Source organism: Mandrillus leucophaeus, unplaced genomic scaffold, assembly GCF_000951045.1.
Source record: "Mandrillus leucophaeus isolate KB7577 unplaced genomic scaffold, Mleu.le_1.0 Scaffold1075, whole genome shotgun sequence".
In the NCBI taxonomy this organism is placed as follows: domain Eukaryota; kingdom Metazoa; phylum Chordata; class Mammalia; order Primates; family Cercopithecidae; genus Mandrillus; species Mandrillus leucophaeus.
Window position 1 is genome coordinate 661,461 of NW_012098932.1, and position 18,374 is coordinate 679,834.

General features: G+C 45.0%; 2 protein-coding genes across 3 annotated transcripts in view; both read left to right on the top strand.

Annotated features, from left to right (window-relative positions):
* The window catches only part of LRIT1 (leucine-rich repeat, immunoglobulin-like and transmembrane domains 1), a 10,373-nt gene extending 4,354 nt beyond the window's left edge, over positions 1-6,019 (top strand). The window contains exons 2-4 of the mRNA XM_011985904.1: positions 6-211; positions 3,067-3,372; positions 4,547-6,019. Coding sequence (XP_011841294.1) covers positions 6-211; positions 3,067-3,372; positions 4,547-5,523 — 1,489 coding nt within the window. The 3' untranslated portion in view covers positions 5,524-6,019. The remainder of the gene's footprint in view (positions 1-5; positions 212-3,066; positions 3,373-4,546) is intronic.
* A 5,852-nt stretch (positions 6,020-11,871) lies between these two features.
* On the top strand, positions 11,872-17,188 carry LRIT2 (leucine-rich repeat, immunoglobulin-like and transmembrane domains 2). 2 transcript variants are annotated; one of them, XM_011985839.1, is made up of 4 exons: positions 11,872-12,044; positions 12,341-13,122; positions 14,912-14,941; positions 15,096-17,188. In XM_011985839.1, exons 1-4 carry the CDS (start codon positions 11,935-11,937, stop codon positions 15,854-15,856), a joined length of 1,683 nt encoding a protein of 560 aa, XP_011841229.1. In that variant the 5' UTR covers positions 11,872-11,934; the 3' UTR covers positions 15,857-17,188. The 2 variants fall into 2 exon arrangements, with proteins under 2 accessions (XP_011841229.1, XP_011841236.1); XM_011985846.1 differs by lacking the exon at positions 14,912-14,941.
* Positions 17,189-18,374: the final 1,186 nt, after the last annotated feature.

Consider the following 18,374-nt stretch of genomic DNA (forward strand, 5'->3'; position numbering starts at 1 on the left):
CTCAGGGACGCCCCCCAGCTGCGGCTGCTGGACCTGCAGGCCAACCGCCTTTCGGCTGTGCCCCCTGAGGCCGCGCGCTTCCTGGAGAACCTCACCTTCCTGGATCTCTCCAGCAACCAGCTGATGAGGCTCCCGCAGGAGCTGATCATGTCCTGGGCTCACCTGAAGACCGGTATCTTCCCTCACAGCCACCACCCCAGGCTGGTCCTAGGTAAGAGGTGGCATCCTTCACCTGGGGTCTTAGGCAAGTTACCATGCTTCTCTGAGTTTCGATTCTTTATTTAGAAAATTGAAATCATACCTGCCTTCCAGGTTTAAGCAAAGACAGTGAGATCCACAAGAGCGGCGGGTTTAGGAGCTCAATCCACAAGCCAGACTGTGGCAGTTCACATCCCAGTCATAAGAGAGGTCTTTCCAGGTCACACAACCAGGAGAAGGCCCCTGAGACTCAATTTCCCAACTCAGAGCTGGATGGGTTAGTACACTACACCAGCTGGACCTGCTATTTCTTCGGTTCCTTCCTGTTCCTAACAAACCAACAGCTTACCATGTGAGCTAGATCTCCTTTCCTGCCCAAGGCACCTGCCTGGTCCTGAGAATGACAGAAGGGGCATAATTCATTCTGGAAAATTGATCTGAATTATACAACTCATACATGAATAAATACAAACGTTTAAAATATTCAGAAGAGGTTAAAGACCCTTCTGTCCTCTCTCCCTATTCCAACCCGTTCCCAAAAGTAGTTACTATTATCATATTTATATGCAAGCTCCCTATCTGTTCAGATACATTTCATATGCATATGTATGTACATATATATACACATACATACATGGATTAAGAAAAGTTATGTGTGGGTTTTACATAAAATTTTGTCATACATACTAACCAACACTAACTTTTTGACCCAACACTATATCTTGTAGATCTTTCTAAATTTCTACAAATGGATCAAATTCATTTTTAAAACTACTGCACAACATTCTATAGTACACCATATCTGCACTATGTTATAAACATATTTATACTATAGTTTATTTAGCCATTCCCCCTTTAGTGGACTTTTAAATTGTGTCCATTATGTTGTTAACACCTATGATGCAACAGAGAACATTCTTGGCAATACGTTCTTGTGCACATCAATGTTTCTCTAGAATAGGAACTGAGAAGTGGAATTATTAGGTCACAGAGTGTGCATATTAGACATTTAAAAACACATCTGGGCCGGGTTTGATGGCTTACATCTGTAATCTCAGCACTTTGGGAGGCCAAGGTGGGTGGATCACTTGAGGTCAGGAGTTTGAGACCAGCCTGGCCAATATGGTGAAACTCTGTCTCTACTAAAAATACAAAAATTAGCCAGATGTGGTGGTGGGCACCTGTAATCCCAGTTACTTGGGAAGCTAAGGCAGAATAATTGCTTGAACCTGGAAGGCGGAGGTTGCAGTGAGCGGAGATTACTCCACTACACTCCAGCCTGGGCAATGAGTGAGACTCCATATTTTTGAATGCCTTCCAATTCTAGGTGCTGGGAATACAGCAGAGAACAAAAGAGATGAAAACATATATACTCATGGAACTAACAATTAAAATGGCCAAAATGTTTAACTTTTGCCAGTCTGGCAAGTGAAAGCTTCACTGTTGTTTAATTTTGCCTTTTACATTCATTCTTTCTGGCCCTATTGTAATAAAATGAAAGGCAGGTAGCACACCACTGGAGCCAGGCACTGATGAATCTTGGGTTGCAGATGTATCATTAAGTGCATTTAACCAATGACGCAAGGCAGCAACCTCTGGCGAGACGGGGTAAGGGGGAGGTAGGAAAAGGAACTGGCACCCGTGGGTTGTGCTCAAAGAGACCTGAGAGACATGAATATCTGGTCAGATCTGAATGCACCCACCCCAACACTTTGACGCATGTATTAAATATATCTATGTGAATATATAAGACATCATTGATTGTTAGATATACTATTAAATTCATTAAGTCTTTGGGGACTAAAAGGAGATCGTATCAAGTGCATTTATCTTGCATTTCAGTAATGTAACCCTGTAAGAAGGAATTGTGCCTTAGAATTGAGGACATATGGTACCTCATTTATATGCACATGGTACCCCTCTATCTCTATAATGTTCTTTGACAGAGTGGGTACAATGACCTGCTTTCGGCTCTATAAGAATGTTCAATTTTAGAGTAAAGACAGTAGGGGATATATCCCAGGATTTGATTTTCTGGCCCTTTCACCCTGCTGTTTACGCCCATTTGAGCCACGTCAAAGGGTCTGTGGCTCAGAGCAGCCGCCTTCATTGCTGGGATGATGCTGAAAATACCATTTATACTGGGAGAACTGGCATTAAGGATCAGGGGTCAGTGATGCATTTCTAGAAATTGATTTTGTCATATTGCGATTATTGTGGAAATACTACCTGGCCAGTGGCCTGAAAGGATAAGTCCGAGAATGGCAACAGTAACTGCCAGTTCTGTCAGGATGCTGTATATCTACCCAGTACTTAAAATGATTTATTTTTGGCCGGGCGCGGTGGCTCAAGCCTGTAATCCCAGCACTTTGGGAGGCCGAGACGGGCGGATCACGAGGTCAGGAGATTGAGACCATCCTGGCTAACACGGTGAAACCCCGTCTCTACCAAAAAATACAAAAAACTAGCTGGGCGAGGTGGCGGGCGCCTGTAGTCCCAGCTACACGGGAGACTGAGGCAGGAGAATGGTGTAAACCTGGGAGGCGGAGCTTGCAGTGAGCTGAGATCCGGCCATTGCATTCCAGACTGGGCGACAGAGCAAGACTCTGTCTCAAAAAAAAAAAAAAAACCACAAAGATTTATTTTTTATTATGTTTAAAGCAAGGCTGAAAAGAAAGTAATGCTATTATTTAACACAAAAAATCAAATTTCAGGTCATATTACTAGCAAGGCAAGGAACTGGGCCCGGAGGCCAGTTCTGCTGACTCTGAATGAGGACCTGCCTGTCCTCCCAGAGGGGAAATGGTGCTGGGCTTGAGGACCTTGAATATCTATCCGAATATCTTGTCTTCTTTTTCACCCCTGCAGGGCTACAGGACAACCCCTGGGCATGTGACTGCCAACTCTATGACCTGGTTCATCTTTTGGATGGCTGGGCCCCAAACTTGGCCTTCATTGAGACCGAACTGAGATGTGCCAGCCCACGCAGCCTGGCCGGAGTGGCCTTCAGCCAGCTTGAACTGAGGAAGTGCCAGGGCCCAGAGCTCCATCCAGGAGTGGCCAACATCAGGTCCCCTTTGGGTGGCACAGCATTGCTACGCTGTGGAGCTACTGGAGTCCCTGGGCCCGAAATGAGCTGGAGGAGGGCCAATGGCAGGCCCCTTAATGGTACAGGTATATGAGCTACAGGGATGCTGCACTGAGACCCCAGACTGGGGAGAGCAAAGCAGTGCCCCAAATGGGGATTTGGCAGGGCCAGAGGGAAGTTGTCTAAGCAAAGCTCGCTTCCATCTGTCTGAGTTGAGTTTGATGGGGGGCTTCCCAGAGGCAAGTCACTGTGACAACAGATTCAACAATGACAATGGCTCTTGACCTGTCCTATCATATCCCATCAGCCACTCTATAGAGACTGGGGGCCCACACTGAGAGAACAAAAAGCTGACTTTTTGGTGGAAGATCCTCTTTTAGTGTATTAATTTTATAATAAGTTTACCAGTTGTAAATATTAAGCCAGAATTACCTGGAGTAATTAATGATGTGAGCTACTATCTATCGAGCTCTTCGTGTGGTTCTAGCACAGTGCTAAGTGTATTATGTACATAATGACATTGAATTTCAGAGAGCAACCTAGTTTTCCTTCTTATTTTGCATATAAGTAAACTGAGGCTCTGAGAGGCTAAATGCTACATTACACAGCTCATATATGGAGGAGCTGCAGTTCCAGCACAATCTAGCTGGTCACCTTTGCAAAATTCCAGGGCCCTTAAGAACACAGTGGATTGGCTAGGCATGGTGGCTCACACCCAGTCCTCGCAGTTTGGGAGGATGAGACAGGAGGATCGCTGGAGTCTAGGAGTTACCAGCATGGGCACCATAGTGAGACCTTGTCACAAAAAGCAAACAAACAAACAAAAAACTGCTGGGCATGGTGGCATGTGCCTGTGGTCCCAGCTACTCAGGAGGCTGAGGTGGGAGGATCACTTGAGCCTGGGAGTTCCAGGCTGGAGTGAGCCATGGTCACACCGTTGCACTCCAGCCTGGATGACAGAGCAAGACCCTATCTGAAACAAGCTAACAACAACAAAAAAACCCATAGTGTGAGCTTGTCAGACTTAGAAGGCATCATTCTTAGGCTCTGCCTCAGCCTGGGGCTCCAGAGGCTCCCCACCTATGAGCCCAAAGTAATACTGATCCCCTTGACTAGTCTAAGAAAAGTTGAATGACTACCAGTGTTTTCTCAGGATGACACCTGAGTGTGCACCAGCTGGGGCTGTGAACTTGGCCCTGAAAGGCAGCTTGGGGCAGATGGGCCCATTTGTTCTCCCTCACATGCCTGTTTTCCTCCTAGTGCATGAGGAAGTCTCCAGTGACGGCACGAGCTGGACTCTGCTGGGCCTGCCTGCAGTGTCCCACCTTGACTCTGGAGACTACATCTGCCAAGCCAAGAACTTCCTGGGAGCCTCTGAGACTGTTATCTCCCTGATTGTCACTGAGCCGCAGACTTCCACAGAGCACAGCGGGAGCCCAGGGGCACTATGGGCAAGGACAGGCGGTGGAGGGGAAGTCGCTGCTTACAACAACAAGCTGGTGGCCAGGCATGTCCCCCAGATTCCCAAACCCGCTGTCCTGGCCACTGGACCCTCTGTGCCCAGCTCAAAGGAGGAGCTGACCCTCCAGCACTTCCAGATGGATGCCCTGGGAGAGCTCTCTGATGGGCGGGCGGGACCCTCAGAGGCACGAATGGTGAGGTCTGTGAAGGTGGTGGGAGACACTTACCACAGCGTGTCCTTGGTGTGGAAGGCACCCAAGGCTAAGAACACAACTGCCTTCAATGTCCTCTATGCGGTCTTTGGACAGCACAGCATGCGGCGGATGATTGTACAGCCTGGGAAGACCAGAGTGACTATCACTGGGCTGTTGCCCAAGACCAAGTACGTGGCGTGTGTCTGCGTGCAGGGCCTGGTGCCCCGGAAGGAGCAGTGTGTTATCTTCTCCACCAACGAAGTGGTGGATGCTGAGAACACTCAGCAGCTCATCAATGTGGTGGTGATCAGTGTGGCTGTCGTCATTGCCCTGCCTCTCACGCTGCTTGTCTGCTGCGGTGCTCTTCAGAGGCGCTGCCGAAAGTGCTTCAACAGGGACTCCACTGAGGCCACAGTTACCTACATCAACCTAGAGAGACTAGGCCACAGCGAGGATGGCTTGGAGGAGCTGTCCCGGCACAGTGTCAGCGAGGCCGACAGGCTTCTGTCAGCTCGTTCCAGTGTGGACTTTCAGGCCTTTGGAGTCAAAGGGGGCAGGAGGATCAATGAGTACTTCTGCTGAGGGACGTGCCTCCACAATTCACACACCTGCCCGCCCACTCTCCTTCTTTAACTCTGACACCTGAGTACATGATCACCCACTCTTACCTGCTCGGGTACCTGCTTACACAGATATTTACACACAACAACAGCAGCAGCAGCTACTGCAACAACCACTAACACTTGTTAAGCACTTACTACAGGCTAGAAAGTGTTCTAAGTGCTAAATTCTTGTAACAATCATTTGCAGCAGGCACCACTATTCTCTCCATTTCCTTGGGGTGGGGGTTTAAGAAACTTGCCTGTTTCAGTGAGCTTTTGCTGTATAACAAATGAAAGCAAAATCTTAGTGATATATAGCAGTGAACACTTATTTTCACACTCACAGGCCTGTGGGTTGATTAGGATGGCTCTGCTCTGTGTGTTTCATTTGGAGCCTGGGCTGGAGAGTAGCAGTGGGTACCTGGGGCAGGTTTCTCTCATGGTGCAGTTGAATGATAATAGAGGAATGATTTTTCATGCAATGCCTGTTAAGTTCTTAGTTCAGAATTGGTATACTGCCACTTCTGTCCATATTCTATCTGCCAAAGCAAGTCTCATGGCCAAACCCAAGTTTAACGGGGCAAGTAAGGACACTTCTCCCCTGGAGGTGATGGTAGAGCACGGAATATGTGCTAAACAGTGATTTAATCTTCATTGACCAGGATTACACAGCTAGGCAAATTTAGCTAACTCTGAGATTTGGACCACGCAGTTGGGATCCACGGTTAAAAGTCCTTACCATTCTCATATACTGCACCTTGATTACATTAATGCTAATTCATAGGCACTCACACACACCATCTCTCTATGCGTTAGCCATACTGGTAGTTACCCATCCTCACTAACACACACACCACACTCATAACCCACTGTGCCCTCACTGAATTCTAATATTTATTCTCAGAGTGCTATTCTGCCTAGAGACAATCATTTGATTTTTCGATAAATGCTAGAGTTTGAGACAATGCCCAAGAGAACATTGCTCATTTGCTTTCAGAATGTCAGGCTGGAGGGATCCAAGAGATCTCATTACACTCTATGCTGTCTGGCACATTCACTTCTGCCCCCATGCAGCAGCCTTTGTGATTCTTACCAAAACCTACCTGGGTTCTTGAGAGTGTCTCAGAGCCTTCCTGGTTGCTCAAGTTGTTTCAAAGGAAAATTCCTGTTTGCTTTTTCTTAGAGCTAGGAAACCACTGAGATGTTATCTCTGTGCACTGGGGAAAGTGAATGTTCCCAGCAGAAGGCTCAATTTGTTTCTTGTTTATAGAGCTGATCTCTGGCATGAGGAGCATCCAGGGTACCTGTGCCAAGTCCTTTGGGTAGCAGCTGAAGAAATTTTGGGACAGCAAGTGATCAAAGAAAAGTGTTTTGCTAATATTATGCAAGAAACTCCAAGTATTTGCAAGTATTATGTCACGTGATTTATTAGATATAAGCCAGTGTGATGCAGTGCTTCCTAAAATTACTGTACTCCCCCTCACATTTACAAAAGACCTTACCACATATTTCACTCAGTTTTCTCACATGTGATACTCATGACAACCCACTATGGAGGCAGGGCTGTTTGATTTTACAGACGAGGACCAAAGAGTTGAATGATTTATACAAGGAAGTGATGAATTCTCTTTCAGAATCCAGTTCTCTGACAACCTTCTCATCAGGCTGAGGGTCTTTATTCAGTATCAGTCCCTGCAGTGTGGTCCACAGCAGGTTCACTACAGAAATTAACTTTTTAAAAATCGCCGAAACCTGGGATCAGAACCATGAGAGCACCTATGCACATGAGCATGGAATTTCCATTCTTGGATATCTTCTGCTACCACCTGGAGGGTGCACCTGACTATAACTTGTGGGCCATAGACATTGGTAAGAGAGGCGGTTTTGTTGAAAGATGACAAAGACACTGTATACATTGGGAGCCAGCAAACTTTTTTCCTGTAAAGAAAGGCAAATAGTAAATATTTTAGGCTCTGTTGCTACTACTTAACTCTGCTGATGGGATGCAAAAGCAGCCATAGACAATATGTAAATTAGTAGTTATGGATGTCTTCCAATAAGACACTTTTTACAAAAACGGTTGACAGGCTGGATTTGACCCTGAGACTGTAGTTTGTTTACCCCTTATGAAGATTTAGAAAGGCATTTCTGGTGAGTTTTTGGAGACCCAAGACTCAGTTCTGACTGTTTGATAAATGAGAGTGATAGACACCCCCAAAATTAGGACAAATGTAAACACAGTAGATGAAAGCAGTTGTCTGTTGAAGTGATCAGGGCGTTGCCTTTAAATGATTGTGTGAACAATCATGATGGGACAGTTATTGACCTAAAGACAAGTAACATGTAGCCAGTTTTACTGAGTCTTGTTTGAAGAAAAATCAGGAACTTAAAAGCAAGAAATCTGTAGTATTTATCTGATGTTAACAGAGAGAGAGAGAGAGAGAGAGAGAGAGAGTTCAATCTTGCCAACAATCCAATGGTTTATTGGGACCTATTTTCATGGTCTGTATGGAAAGGCCTCTGATATGGTTTGACTGTGTCCCCACCCAAATCTCACCTTGAATTGTAATAATCCCCACCAATCAAGGGTGGGGCCAGGTGGAGATCATTGAATCATGGGGGCAGTTTCCCCCATACTGTTCTCATGGTAATGAATAAGTCTCATGCGATTTGATGGTTTTATAAATGGAAGTACCTCTGCACAAGTCCTTTTGCCTGACACCATGTAAGACATGCCTTTGCTCCTCCTTGCCTTCTGCCATGATTGTGAGGTCTCTCCAGCCATGTGGAACTGTGAGTCCCCTAAACCTCTTTTTCTTTATAAATTACCCATTCTTGGGTATGTCTTTACCAGCAGCATGAAAATGGACTAATACAGCCTCCAAGATGATAAGCCTCCCAATACTCATCTGTCAACCTTCCTTTGTGTATCCTGTCATCCCTGGCTTGCTCTTGTAGAGAAGAATCATCCTGGATTATGCCCATGAATATTCAAGTCATGGGAAGAAACACATTCTTATTGTAAAAAATAAAATGATGTCTGGCTTACCTTAGTCTTTTAGTATGTGAGTCTGATGAGTATGAGTTAGTCCTTGAAAACTGAATGCCCTCTGAGTATCCTGGCAAAAGAATTTCTGGCCTTCCAATGCTGAAGACCAATTTGGGCCATGGTGAGGCTGCAGCATAGCTGGCCTTGGAAGCCTGGTTTGGAGGCTGGTTGGAATCATAGCATCCTCATGATTTCTTTTTATGACTGCAACATGGTTATAGTCTTCATGATTAAGCAGAGAATATGTCCAAGGTCACTTGCCCATTGTAGTTGCTGGGCACAAAAAGGCAAATACAGAAATTGTGCTCTGGAAAGTGAATGTGGGCTATCAAACCTAGCCTATCAATCAAGGGATTCAGTGAGCAGTTTGTCTAGAGGACAAGAGCTGGAAATTTTTGTCTTGATTATCATATAATCTAACAAGGACAAAAATCAACATACAAGTACCTGAGCATATTTATTCACAAGGGCATTGTAGTTAAGATAGGTTAGATTTATGCTTAGGCAACCATTCCCAAATGTCCCCGGCTTAACACAGAAAAATGTATTCCTGTTCCACAGACTCTACTTAAGTTTGGGAAATGCAGAAGGAGGGAGGGCTCTGCTTCACTTATTTACTCAAGTACATGGCTGGGAAGGCTCTACCATTTGGAATGTCAGTGATTGCCGCAATAAGGAAAAAGATAAATTGGAAGATTGGGTTAGGGCTTTTCAAACCTCATTTCCTGTAACATTTCATTAGCCAGATCAAGAGTCTTGTAGCCCACCTATTTCAAGGAGGCTTTGAAAGGTCATCTTTTGTATGTCTGCCACAGGCATACCTCAGAATGTGGGTAGCTGAGGCAGCATCTCAGACATGCTAGCAGCAGAGGATGGGGGTGGGAAAGAGTCCTAGCTTTAGAGAAAGGGAGTACAGCATGTCTGCTCCCTGATAGGATGCCCAGTTCTCTGTCTGAGGTATCCCAGTGTTTTACTAATATTGGGAAGGTGAGTGGCATTTTCCAATTGAATAGACAGGACACTCTCCTATTAAGATTCTATTAAGACAAGCCAGGGAGCTGCCTTCCTGAAGCCATTTATATCTAAGCAATTCACAAGCACAGAGTAATTCCCCCCCCATGACTCTGTCTCTATGGAGAATTTTAAGAGCCTAGTTCTGAAAAGCATCCTGCAAGAGGGAAGATGGGTTATAATATTCCCAGACCCTCTTGCCATTTTTGTTAGGGTCTCTTGAGTTTAGAGACTACACTTAACCACAGGTTGTTTAACATAAATAACTTGACCCACGCTAACTTTAACTGTCCTGGTCTCCTGCCTCCGTTTCCAAGAGAGCCACTCCCTGTGTTCATATGCCAAATAAGGAAACCAGAGAATAAGGGGGTCAGGAAAGGAGTAGGGGGCAGTAGAGAAGTGGCCTAGATGATTCTAGAGATAGCATGCCAGTGGGTGTGCTTCACGAGCTTCCCGCAGACTTCTGGGAAGTCGGATGGAGCTGGATTCATTTGGAAAGGCTGGCGTGAGAAGGAAAGACAGGAAACTGTGGGGAATGGAGGACTCTTAAGATCTTTATCCTTTGGGGTAAGGGGAGAGAAAGGAATCCACTAGTGGTTTGGAATAGTCATGAATTAAATCACATATTTCCATGAAACAAGCCTGGCAAAGCCTTAGCAAATCTGGTAGGGTACTTTGGAGTGATAATTGCTCATCAGAGTTTTCCCCCATCAGGGCAAACTGACCAGGCCTTCACCACCCTCAGTCACTGGATGTGCCTTGGGAAGAACATGACCTCATGCAAGCACTCCTTGCAGCTAAGCATCCACTCATCCCTTGAAGGGGGATCTAGGCAGCACGTTGTCATATGTATGACAAACTTTGTGCCGATAGCTCTTGTTTTGTTTTGGATTTTTACCTTGAGACAAACTCCAGTGATCCAGCCAGGTTTTAGAGTTAGACTCTTTGGAAACTCCTGCAAATATATCTGGCTTGGATGGAAAGCTTGGAGTGTAATCAGCTTAGTTGGTGACCCATTTCCCCCCTCACTGGTTAGCTAAGCGGATTTTCTTTGCTGAGGCCTTTTGTAGGGTACGATGTATATCATGAGTCTTAAAGGAACTGATGGAATTTCAATATTCAACTGGAAGTGCCCTAGTTAATAAGGATGTAGACTTTTCAGATCTTAAAGTGTTTGTCAGTGGGAGGAGGATTCATGGGCACCAACTGTGTGCTAGGTGTTGTATTTAACATAATCTCAAAATTTTCTAAAAATATGGCTGGATATAGTGGCTTGCACCTGTAATCCCAGTTACTTGGGAGACTGAGAAGTTTGAGAACAGCCTGGGCAACAGAGTGAGACCCTGTCTCTGAAAAAATATAAAAATTGAAAAATAATGAAAAATAAATTCCTGGAAATATAATGAGGTATTTGTTACTATTCTCACTATGCAGAGGAGAATCACAGAAATTACTTTACATTCCAAAGATCTCAAGACTCAGAAGCACAAGCCAGAGATAAGACTCCTTGGGACAGGGTCTATAATAGGTTTGCCCTCGACCCTGTTCCTTTCATTGAGCAAGAGTATAGCTTAAAGCAAATGACCAATAAATATTTGTGGAATAAATGAAGAGTGAAAGAGCAAGCATGTAAAATTGCATATATCTCTTTTTAAAATGTAGGTTGTTCATTCTGACCAAGAGAAATACACAGTATTAAGGAAAGGTTGTGAAGTCCAAGAAAATAATCTTTTGGTTTAATCAGAAAATACCATCTTGTATTTGAAATTGGTGATACAAGCTGCAGAGGCAGCTGTCTTGATGCAGTAGAAGCATGACTACACCACCCGTGGGGTTGGGAAGAGAACAAATGATGGAAATGAACACAGAATTACTTTGTTACTCATTACCTATTTTCACTTTGAGAAAATGATTGGAAATTCTAGGTTTCAGGAATCATCTGCAAATGATGAAGCATTAGATGGATTCTGGCCAAATCCCCTGAACAGTGGTGCTCAGAATAGCACTGCCTGCTTGTTTCTCAGACTTCTTTTTAAGACACTGAGAAATGTAGAATCTGTATGGAATTGGACATCTGACTTGGAGTTTACTTTTCAGACTCAAGAATCACACAAATGTTGAATTTCCTGACGCTAGTTAAGAGACATTGATCCCCCTTCGTGTGTTCTGACTGAACCTGTGATCTGGACTGTAACAGACCTCAGAGCTCCCAGGAGCTTTCCTGCTGCTGTGCGACCTACATCACCATGGATTACCAATAATAGGATTTGCCACTCGGAAGCTGGGGCGATACTTATTCAAAACTCACAACGTATTTTCTTACAGAGAAATATGGCTTCGGTTTTTCATCACTTCCTGTTAGTTCTGGTCTTTCTGGATACACACGCAGCTCAGCCTTTCTGTCTGCCAGGATGCACTTGTTCAGAGGAGAGTTTTGGCAGGTGCGCTCTGCTGGCCAGATGTTAGAGGGTTATGGGGAATGGGTTTTCTTTGGGGATGATGTGGAGTGGAAGCAGGCTTAGAACTGGCAGGAAATCAGCAAATCTCTATGAGACTCATTCTAGTTGGGACTGAACTTTGCTGAACTGTGCATTTTTACCAAAATGAGTCTAACCCTTTTATTTCAATGAATAATAATATTTTTATTCTGATTCACATGTCTAATGCCAGGATCAGCCTGACCCCACTTTCCAGTTCCTTGTTGTTTGTCTTAAAGTTGTTCTGGTTTCTTGTACAGGACTCTGCAGTGCATATCTGTCTCCTTGGGAAAGATCCCTGGGAACCTTTCTGAAGAGTTCAAGCAAGTGAGAATTGAAAACTCACCCTTATTTGAGATGCCCCAAGGGTCTTTCATCAACATGAGCACCTTGGAATACCTTTGGCTCAACTTTAACAATATTAGTGTGATCCACCTGGGAGCCCTGGAGCATCTGCCAGAACTGAGGGAGCTGAGACTCGAAGGGAATAGGCTCCGCTCAGTACCATGGACAGCGTTCCGTGCCACCCCTCTCCTGAGGGTCTTGGATCTCAAACGCAATAAGATTGATGCACTCCCTGAGCTGGCTCTTCAATTCTTGGTCAGCCTGACCTACCTTGACCTATCCTCCAATAGGCTTACAGTTGTATCCAGAAGTGTCTTCCTGAATTGGCCAGCCTACCTGAAACGCCGGCAACCTGACTGTGGGGCCGGGATTCCCTCCAGCCTGGTGGTGGCGCTGCATGACAACCCCTGGGTATGTGACTGTCGCCTAAGGGGGCTTGTCCAGTTTGTCAAGTCCATTACCCTCCCAGTCATCCTGGTGAATTCCTACCTGATATGCCGGGGCCCTCTCTCCAAGGCAGGGCAGCTTTTTCATGAAACTGAGCTTAGTACTTGCATGAAGCCACAGATCTCAACCCCCAGTGCCAATGTCACCATCCGGGTGGGACAGAATGTAACCCTGCGATGCTTGGCACAGGCCAGCCCCTCACCATCCATTGCATGGACTTATCCCCTGAGTATGTGGAGAGAATTTGATGGTAAGCCACATGCACCCTCTCAGTGTATCTGGAGGGAATGGAGAGGTCTGTAGCAATCCCATCCTCATTAGAGAGGTTCAAAGCTGGGTCAATCACGAAGGATGGGTGCAAGTAAGACTGGGATAGCCCTGAATTATGCTCACTAGAACAGAAAAGATTCCAAGGTAGTGTTCCATTATTGGCATTATTTTAAATGTTTGCATACAGATCTCTCTAGAACACATACACATATGTAAATACACATTTCAGGGCTAATTTAATATCTTATGTAAATATTATAAAATTTTACATGAGCAGATATAGTCTTTGGGAATCTTCTAGATGCAAAACACTGGACCATGTATTTTAGAATTCTAGAATTTTTTACTAGGACTGATTCTAGAGATGATCTATTACTTATTTCCTTAACTTGCCTGAACTGAATCACCTGGGGTGCTTGTTTGAAATAACATTGACATAAAATTGTTCAGACCTTATTGGCTTGAATTTGTAATACTGGGACCCAGGGAAAGGAAGTGACCTCTGTGGGCCCCGGGGCTGGAATTCAAACCTGCCTCTTCTTTCCTGGAACCCTGTGCTCTGTTTTCATACCTCAGCTGGGATTACCTTTCATGCTACTCTGTAGGGTTGGGCACATCACAAAGCCAGGGATGGCCTCCCTGGGGGTATCCCAAAGCTGAAAAGAAAAATCTTTGTACATTCCTCGTGTCCTGTCTTCTGTTCTCTGTCTAGAAGACAACTAGGAATAGCTGGGTAAAACTTGGGAAATATAGTCGTTTGCCCAGACATTGTTTTACATTATGACAAACCTCTGGATGGTTCAAAAACTACCAATTGGCCAGGCGCGGTAGCTCAAGCCTGTAATCCCAGCACTTTGGGAGGCTGAGACGGGTGGATCATGAGGTCAGGAGATCGAGACCATCCTGGCTAACACGGTGAAACCCCGTCTCTACTAAAAAATACAAAAAAACTAGCCAGGCGAGGTGGCGGGCGCCTGTAGTCCCAGCTACTCGGGAGGCTGAGGCAGGAGAATGGTGTAAACCCAGGAGGCAGAGCTTGCAGTGAGCTGAGATCCGGCCACTGCACTCCAGCCTGGGTGATAGAGCGAGACTCCGTCTCAAAAAAAAAAAAAAAAAAAACCTACCCAATTAGAATTTTCACATTTTTATATTGTTTTGATCATACCTTACTGGTTTGAGATTCAATATCGATGAAAGAAAAATATGGGATTTATTGTTGTATCCTCTTTGAAAACCAAGAAATGCATCCAGGTGTTGTATTTTGTGGTATTCTATAATCACTCTTTGGCAACGTGTTATATATAATCTCTCCATAAAAATATAAGCTAAGACTGAACACTTACCTTCAAACTAATGAGGTAGTTGATTGCTTATCATCCCATTTTATTGACAAGAAAACTGATGTCAAGAAAATTTAAGTAACTTGCCCAGGACCACATAGGATAGGAGCTCCATTAGGGATAGGAGCCCAGGCATGTGGCTCCAGGTTCTGAGAAACTGTGCATTTGGAAGGTAAGAAGGTACTTCTTGAAGCTCATAATATCACACAATCACATAGTTGCAAGAACTCTCCTGAAAGCCATGGCTCAGGAAGGCAAAGGTGGTTTGGTGGGTGCAGTTAGTGAAGTTGAAAGAGTATGGTCTTCATAGATTGAAGAGCCAGGTCCCAGACGAATTGTTGCTTCTGAACACTTCTCACTATGGGCAAGTTGATGGATTGTTCCAATCCTCAACATCCTATGTGTAAAAATCAGTTACTTATCTTACAGGATTGCTGGGAGGCAAACACCTGACACCAGGTACAAGGTTCATAAGAGGTTACCACCATCTTTTAACAACAACAACAATAACAACAAAAACCAAAGCAAAACAAAACAAAAACTAGCATTGCTAGACACTTTGCAGCAGTCTATCAGATAAATGCACAGCTGTTTTCCTTTTCTTTCCACCCAGTGTTGACCTCTTCTACTGGAGAAGACACTGCTCTGTCGGAGCTGGCCATACCTGCTGCCCACCTGGTAGACAGTGGTAATTACACCTGCATGGCCTCCAACTCCATTGGCAAGAGCACCCTTGTAATCTCTCTCCACGTCCAGCCTGCCCAGGCCCTACGTGCACCTGATTCTCTTTCCATCCCCTCAGAGGGCAATGCCTACATTGACCTGCGGGTTGTCAAACAGACAGTGCATGGGATTTTGCTGGAGTGGCTTGCAGTGGCTGACACCTCTGAGGAGGAGTGGTTCACCCTCCACATTGCATCGGATGAAGCCTTCAGGAAGGAGGTGGTTCACATCGGCCCCGGAATCAATACTTATGCTGTGGACAACCTCCTTCCTGGCACAAAATATAAAGCCTGCCTCAGCCTAGAGGACCAGCCTCCACACCAGGGCCAGTGTGTAGTTTTTGTAACAGGCAGAGATGGTGGTGGGCTAGAGGCACGTGAGCGCCTCCTGCATGTCACAGTGGTCCTGTGTGTGGTACTGCTTGCAGTGCCTGTGGGCGCCTATGCCTGGGCCGCCCAGGGCCCCTGCAGCTGCAGCAAGTGGGTCCTGTGCTACTGTCTTCATTGCAGGAAAGCCCCCAGCTGCCCCCCTGCAGCCCCGCAGTGCAGGGATGGCTCCTTTAGAGAACATCCAGCTGTCTGTGATGATGGTGAAGGGCACATAGACACTGAGGGGGACAAGGAGAAAGAAGGAATAGAAGAAAACAGCTGAACAACCCAGGCCATGGGGTGGAAACGGCTTGGGCTTCAAGCCTCTGAAACTAACCCTCTGCAGCAGCTCCATCCATTTATCCAACAAGTATATATTGAGCACCCACTGTGTTCCAAGCACTGAACTTGACACAGGGGGTTCAAGAGTAAAAAGGGAAACACAGTCTTTATCTTCATGATAAAGGGGACATAGTCATTATCTTCATAAAGTTAAAGTCAATGAAGATTTGTCCTATCAAATTAATCATTTTATTATACATGGTGATTAGAAACCGCTAAATATTACTCTTTGCATATACATAGCCTTATAACATTTGCATGTTTATACGTAACATCGACGTATAACATTTTACATATCTTATCCTGTAAAGGAGGGTAGACGTCTACCCACTTTTTATAGATGAAGAAACTGCAGCCTGGACAGTTCAATGATATGCCCAGAGTCTGCATCTGGCGGGAGGCAGAAGCCCCACTCAAAAGAGGTTCCAATTCCGTTGTTTCCTTGAATGTCTGTTTTGCAGTATTCTTGTGTCTTTCATTGTTTATAAAGTGTGACCCTCTCTCTTCATGACAAACTCCCAATGAGATCACATAAATGTGCCCATCAGGGTGATGAGAGCTGTTGGGTAATGGGAGTCTCTTTTTGTGGGTATCTGTTCCCCTGTGAGCAGCCCTTGGTGCTGCTGGGCAGGCTGGAGCCATCAGTACCAAGGAAGTGCAGGGGATTGGCTGTAGCCCTGGGTCTGGCAGAAAGCAGACTCTGCAGGGCCATACCCAGAAAGAAGAGCACACATATGTCCACTGCTTTCCCCTAGTGAATGTCTCAAGCCCTCCTATGAAATCCATAAGACGTGGTCATTTCCTCTTAGCTGGACCTATGTGGGATGCAGGGGCCCCAAGAACCCCAGCATCAGCTCGTTGTCCCTCTGAACAGCCCTTCTAGGGAAGACTATTCCCAGGATTTAATCCACATCTGTCTCCCTGCAGTTTCCCTCACTGGCCACATGGAAGCCTTTCGAAGAGTGTAAACATGAACTAGCCTCGTTGTGACATCACACGTGTTTCCTCCTTCCCACGACTTTTACCCATTCCTCATCATCCTTTTAGGCCTCTCTCAAGTGTGTACATTACATCTTCCACAGAGCCTTCCTTGACTTCACACCTCTGGTGAAAAGGACAGTATGCACAGTGTGTCCCTTGGTTGTGAGACATTTACAGGCAAAGACTGACCTTCCTCACTGTGGCCACTGCACTCGTCTAATACCTGGATTGTGTTCATAATCAATGTTAGTTACAATAAATTTTTAAAAATTGAAGACGGCTCTTATTTTCAGACTAATTGTCCACTCATTTCTTCAGGTTCTACTCATTTGTTTTCTTCTGGGCACTAGAAAAAAAAAAACTCTAAATTAAAAAAAAATTCAGGACAGAGTCTCACTATGTTGCCTGGGCTGGTCCCAAACTCCTGGCCTCAAGCTATCCTCCCATCTCAGCCTCCCAAGTACTGGGATTACACCTGGCAAAAATCACTTTTAAAAGAAATTTTTTAATCACGCCAAAAGTAGAGAGAATCTCATTCCTCCTCTTCTGTCAGCTTCAGCAAGTTTTAACATTTTCCAAGCTTTTTTTTATCTTGTCCTTGCCCTCAACAGTTTTCTTAACTGGAGTGTTTTAAAACAAATACAAAGCTTCACACCAGTTTACCTGTAAATGTTCTAGTTTGAGGTCTAACAGATGAAGTTTTAAAAAAAAAATAACCAAAATGTTATTATCATTCTTAAGAACATATATTTTTAAATTATATGGACATATATATATTTAGATATGCACATGTGTACAACACACACATATATGTAATGTAGTGGAGAATTTATTTATGCGGAATTTCCTATGATAAATTTTTGAAGAAAAGTGGTTGGAGCAAGAAAAGAACTTGTACTTCTCGTAACCTCTGTGTACTTCCTTCCATAGCATCAAGGGGGGTTGATATGGTTTGACTGTGTCCCTGCCCAAATCTCATCTTCAACTGTAGTTTCCATAATCTGTACATATCATGCCATTTCCCCCATGCCATTTTCATGATAGTGAGTAAGTTCTCACAAGATCTGATGGTTTTATAAGGGGCTTCCCCCTTCACTCAGTTCTCATTCTTCTCTCTCCTGCCGCCGTGTGAAGAAGGACATGTTTGCTTCCCCTTCCACCATGATTGTAACTTTCCTGAGTTTTCCCCAGTCATGCTGAACTGTGAGTCAATTAAACCTGTTTCCTTTATAAATTACCCAGTCTCAGGTATGTCTTTATTAGCAGCATGAGAATGAACTAATACAGTGGTCTATGGATCTTGAGGGTGCAGCCATCATGAAATGGCCTGGGCTACCATGAAGGTGAGAGTGGATGTTCCGACCTTCATGCCAAGCAAAAGAGGCTTGGTGGTGCACATGAGACAGAGGAGTCAGGAGCAGGGAAGGGCTGTGGAAGAGGAGAAAGCAGTGCAGGGGGAGAGCCAGGAGCATGTTGGT

Coding starts and splice junctions, on each gene's coding strand:
- LRIT2 (XM_011985839.1), top strand. CDS start 11,935: ATGGCTTCGGTTTTTCATCACTTCCTGTTAGTTCTGGTCTTTCTGGAT. Junction 12,045..12,340: donor TCAGAGGAGAGTTTTGGCAG/GTGCGCTCTGCT, acceptor TTTCTTGTACAG/GACTCTGCAGTGCATATCTG. Junction 13,123..14,911: donor TATGTGGAGAGAATTTGATG/GTAAGCCACATG, acceptor CTTATCTTACAG/GATTGCTGGGAGGCAAACAC.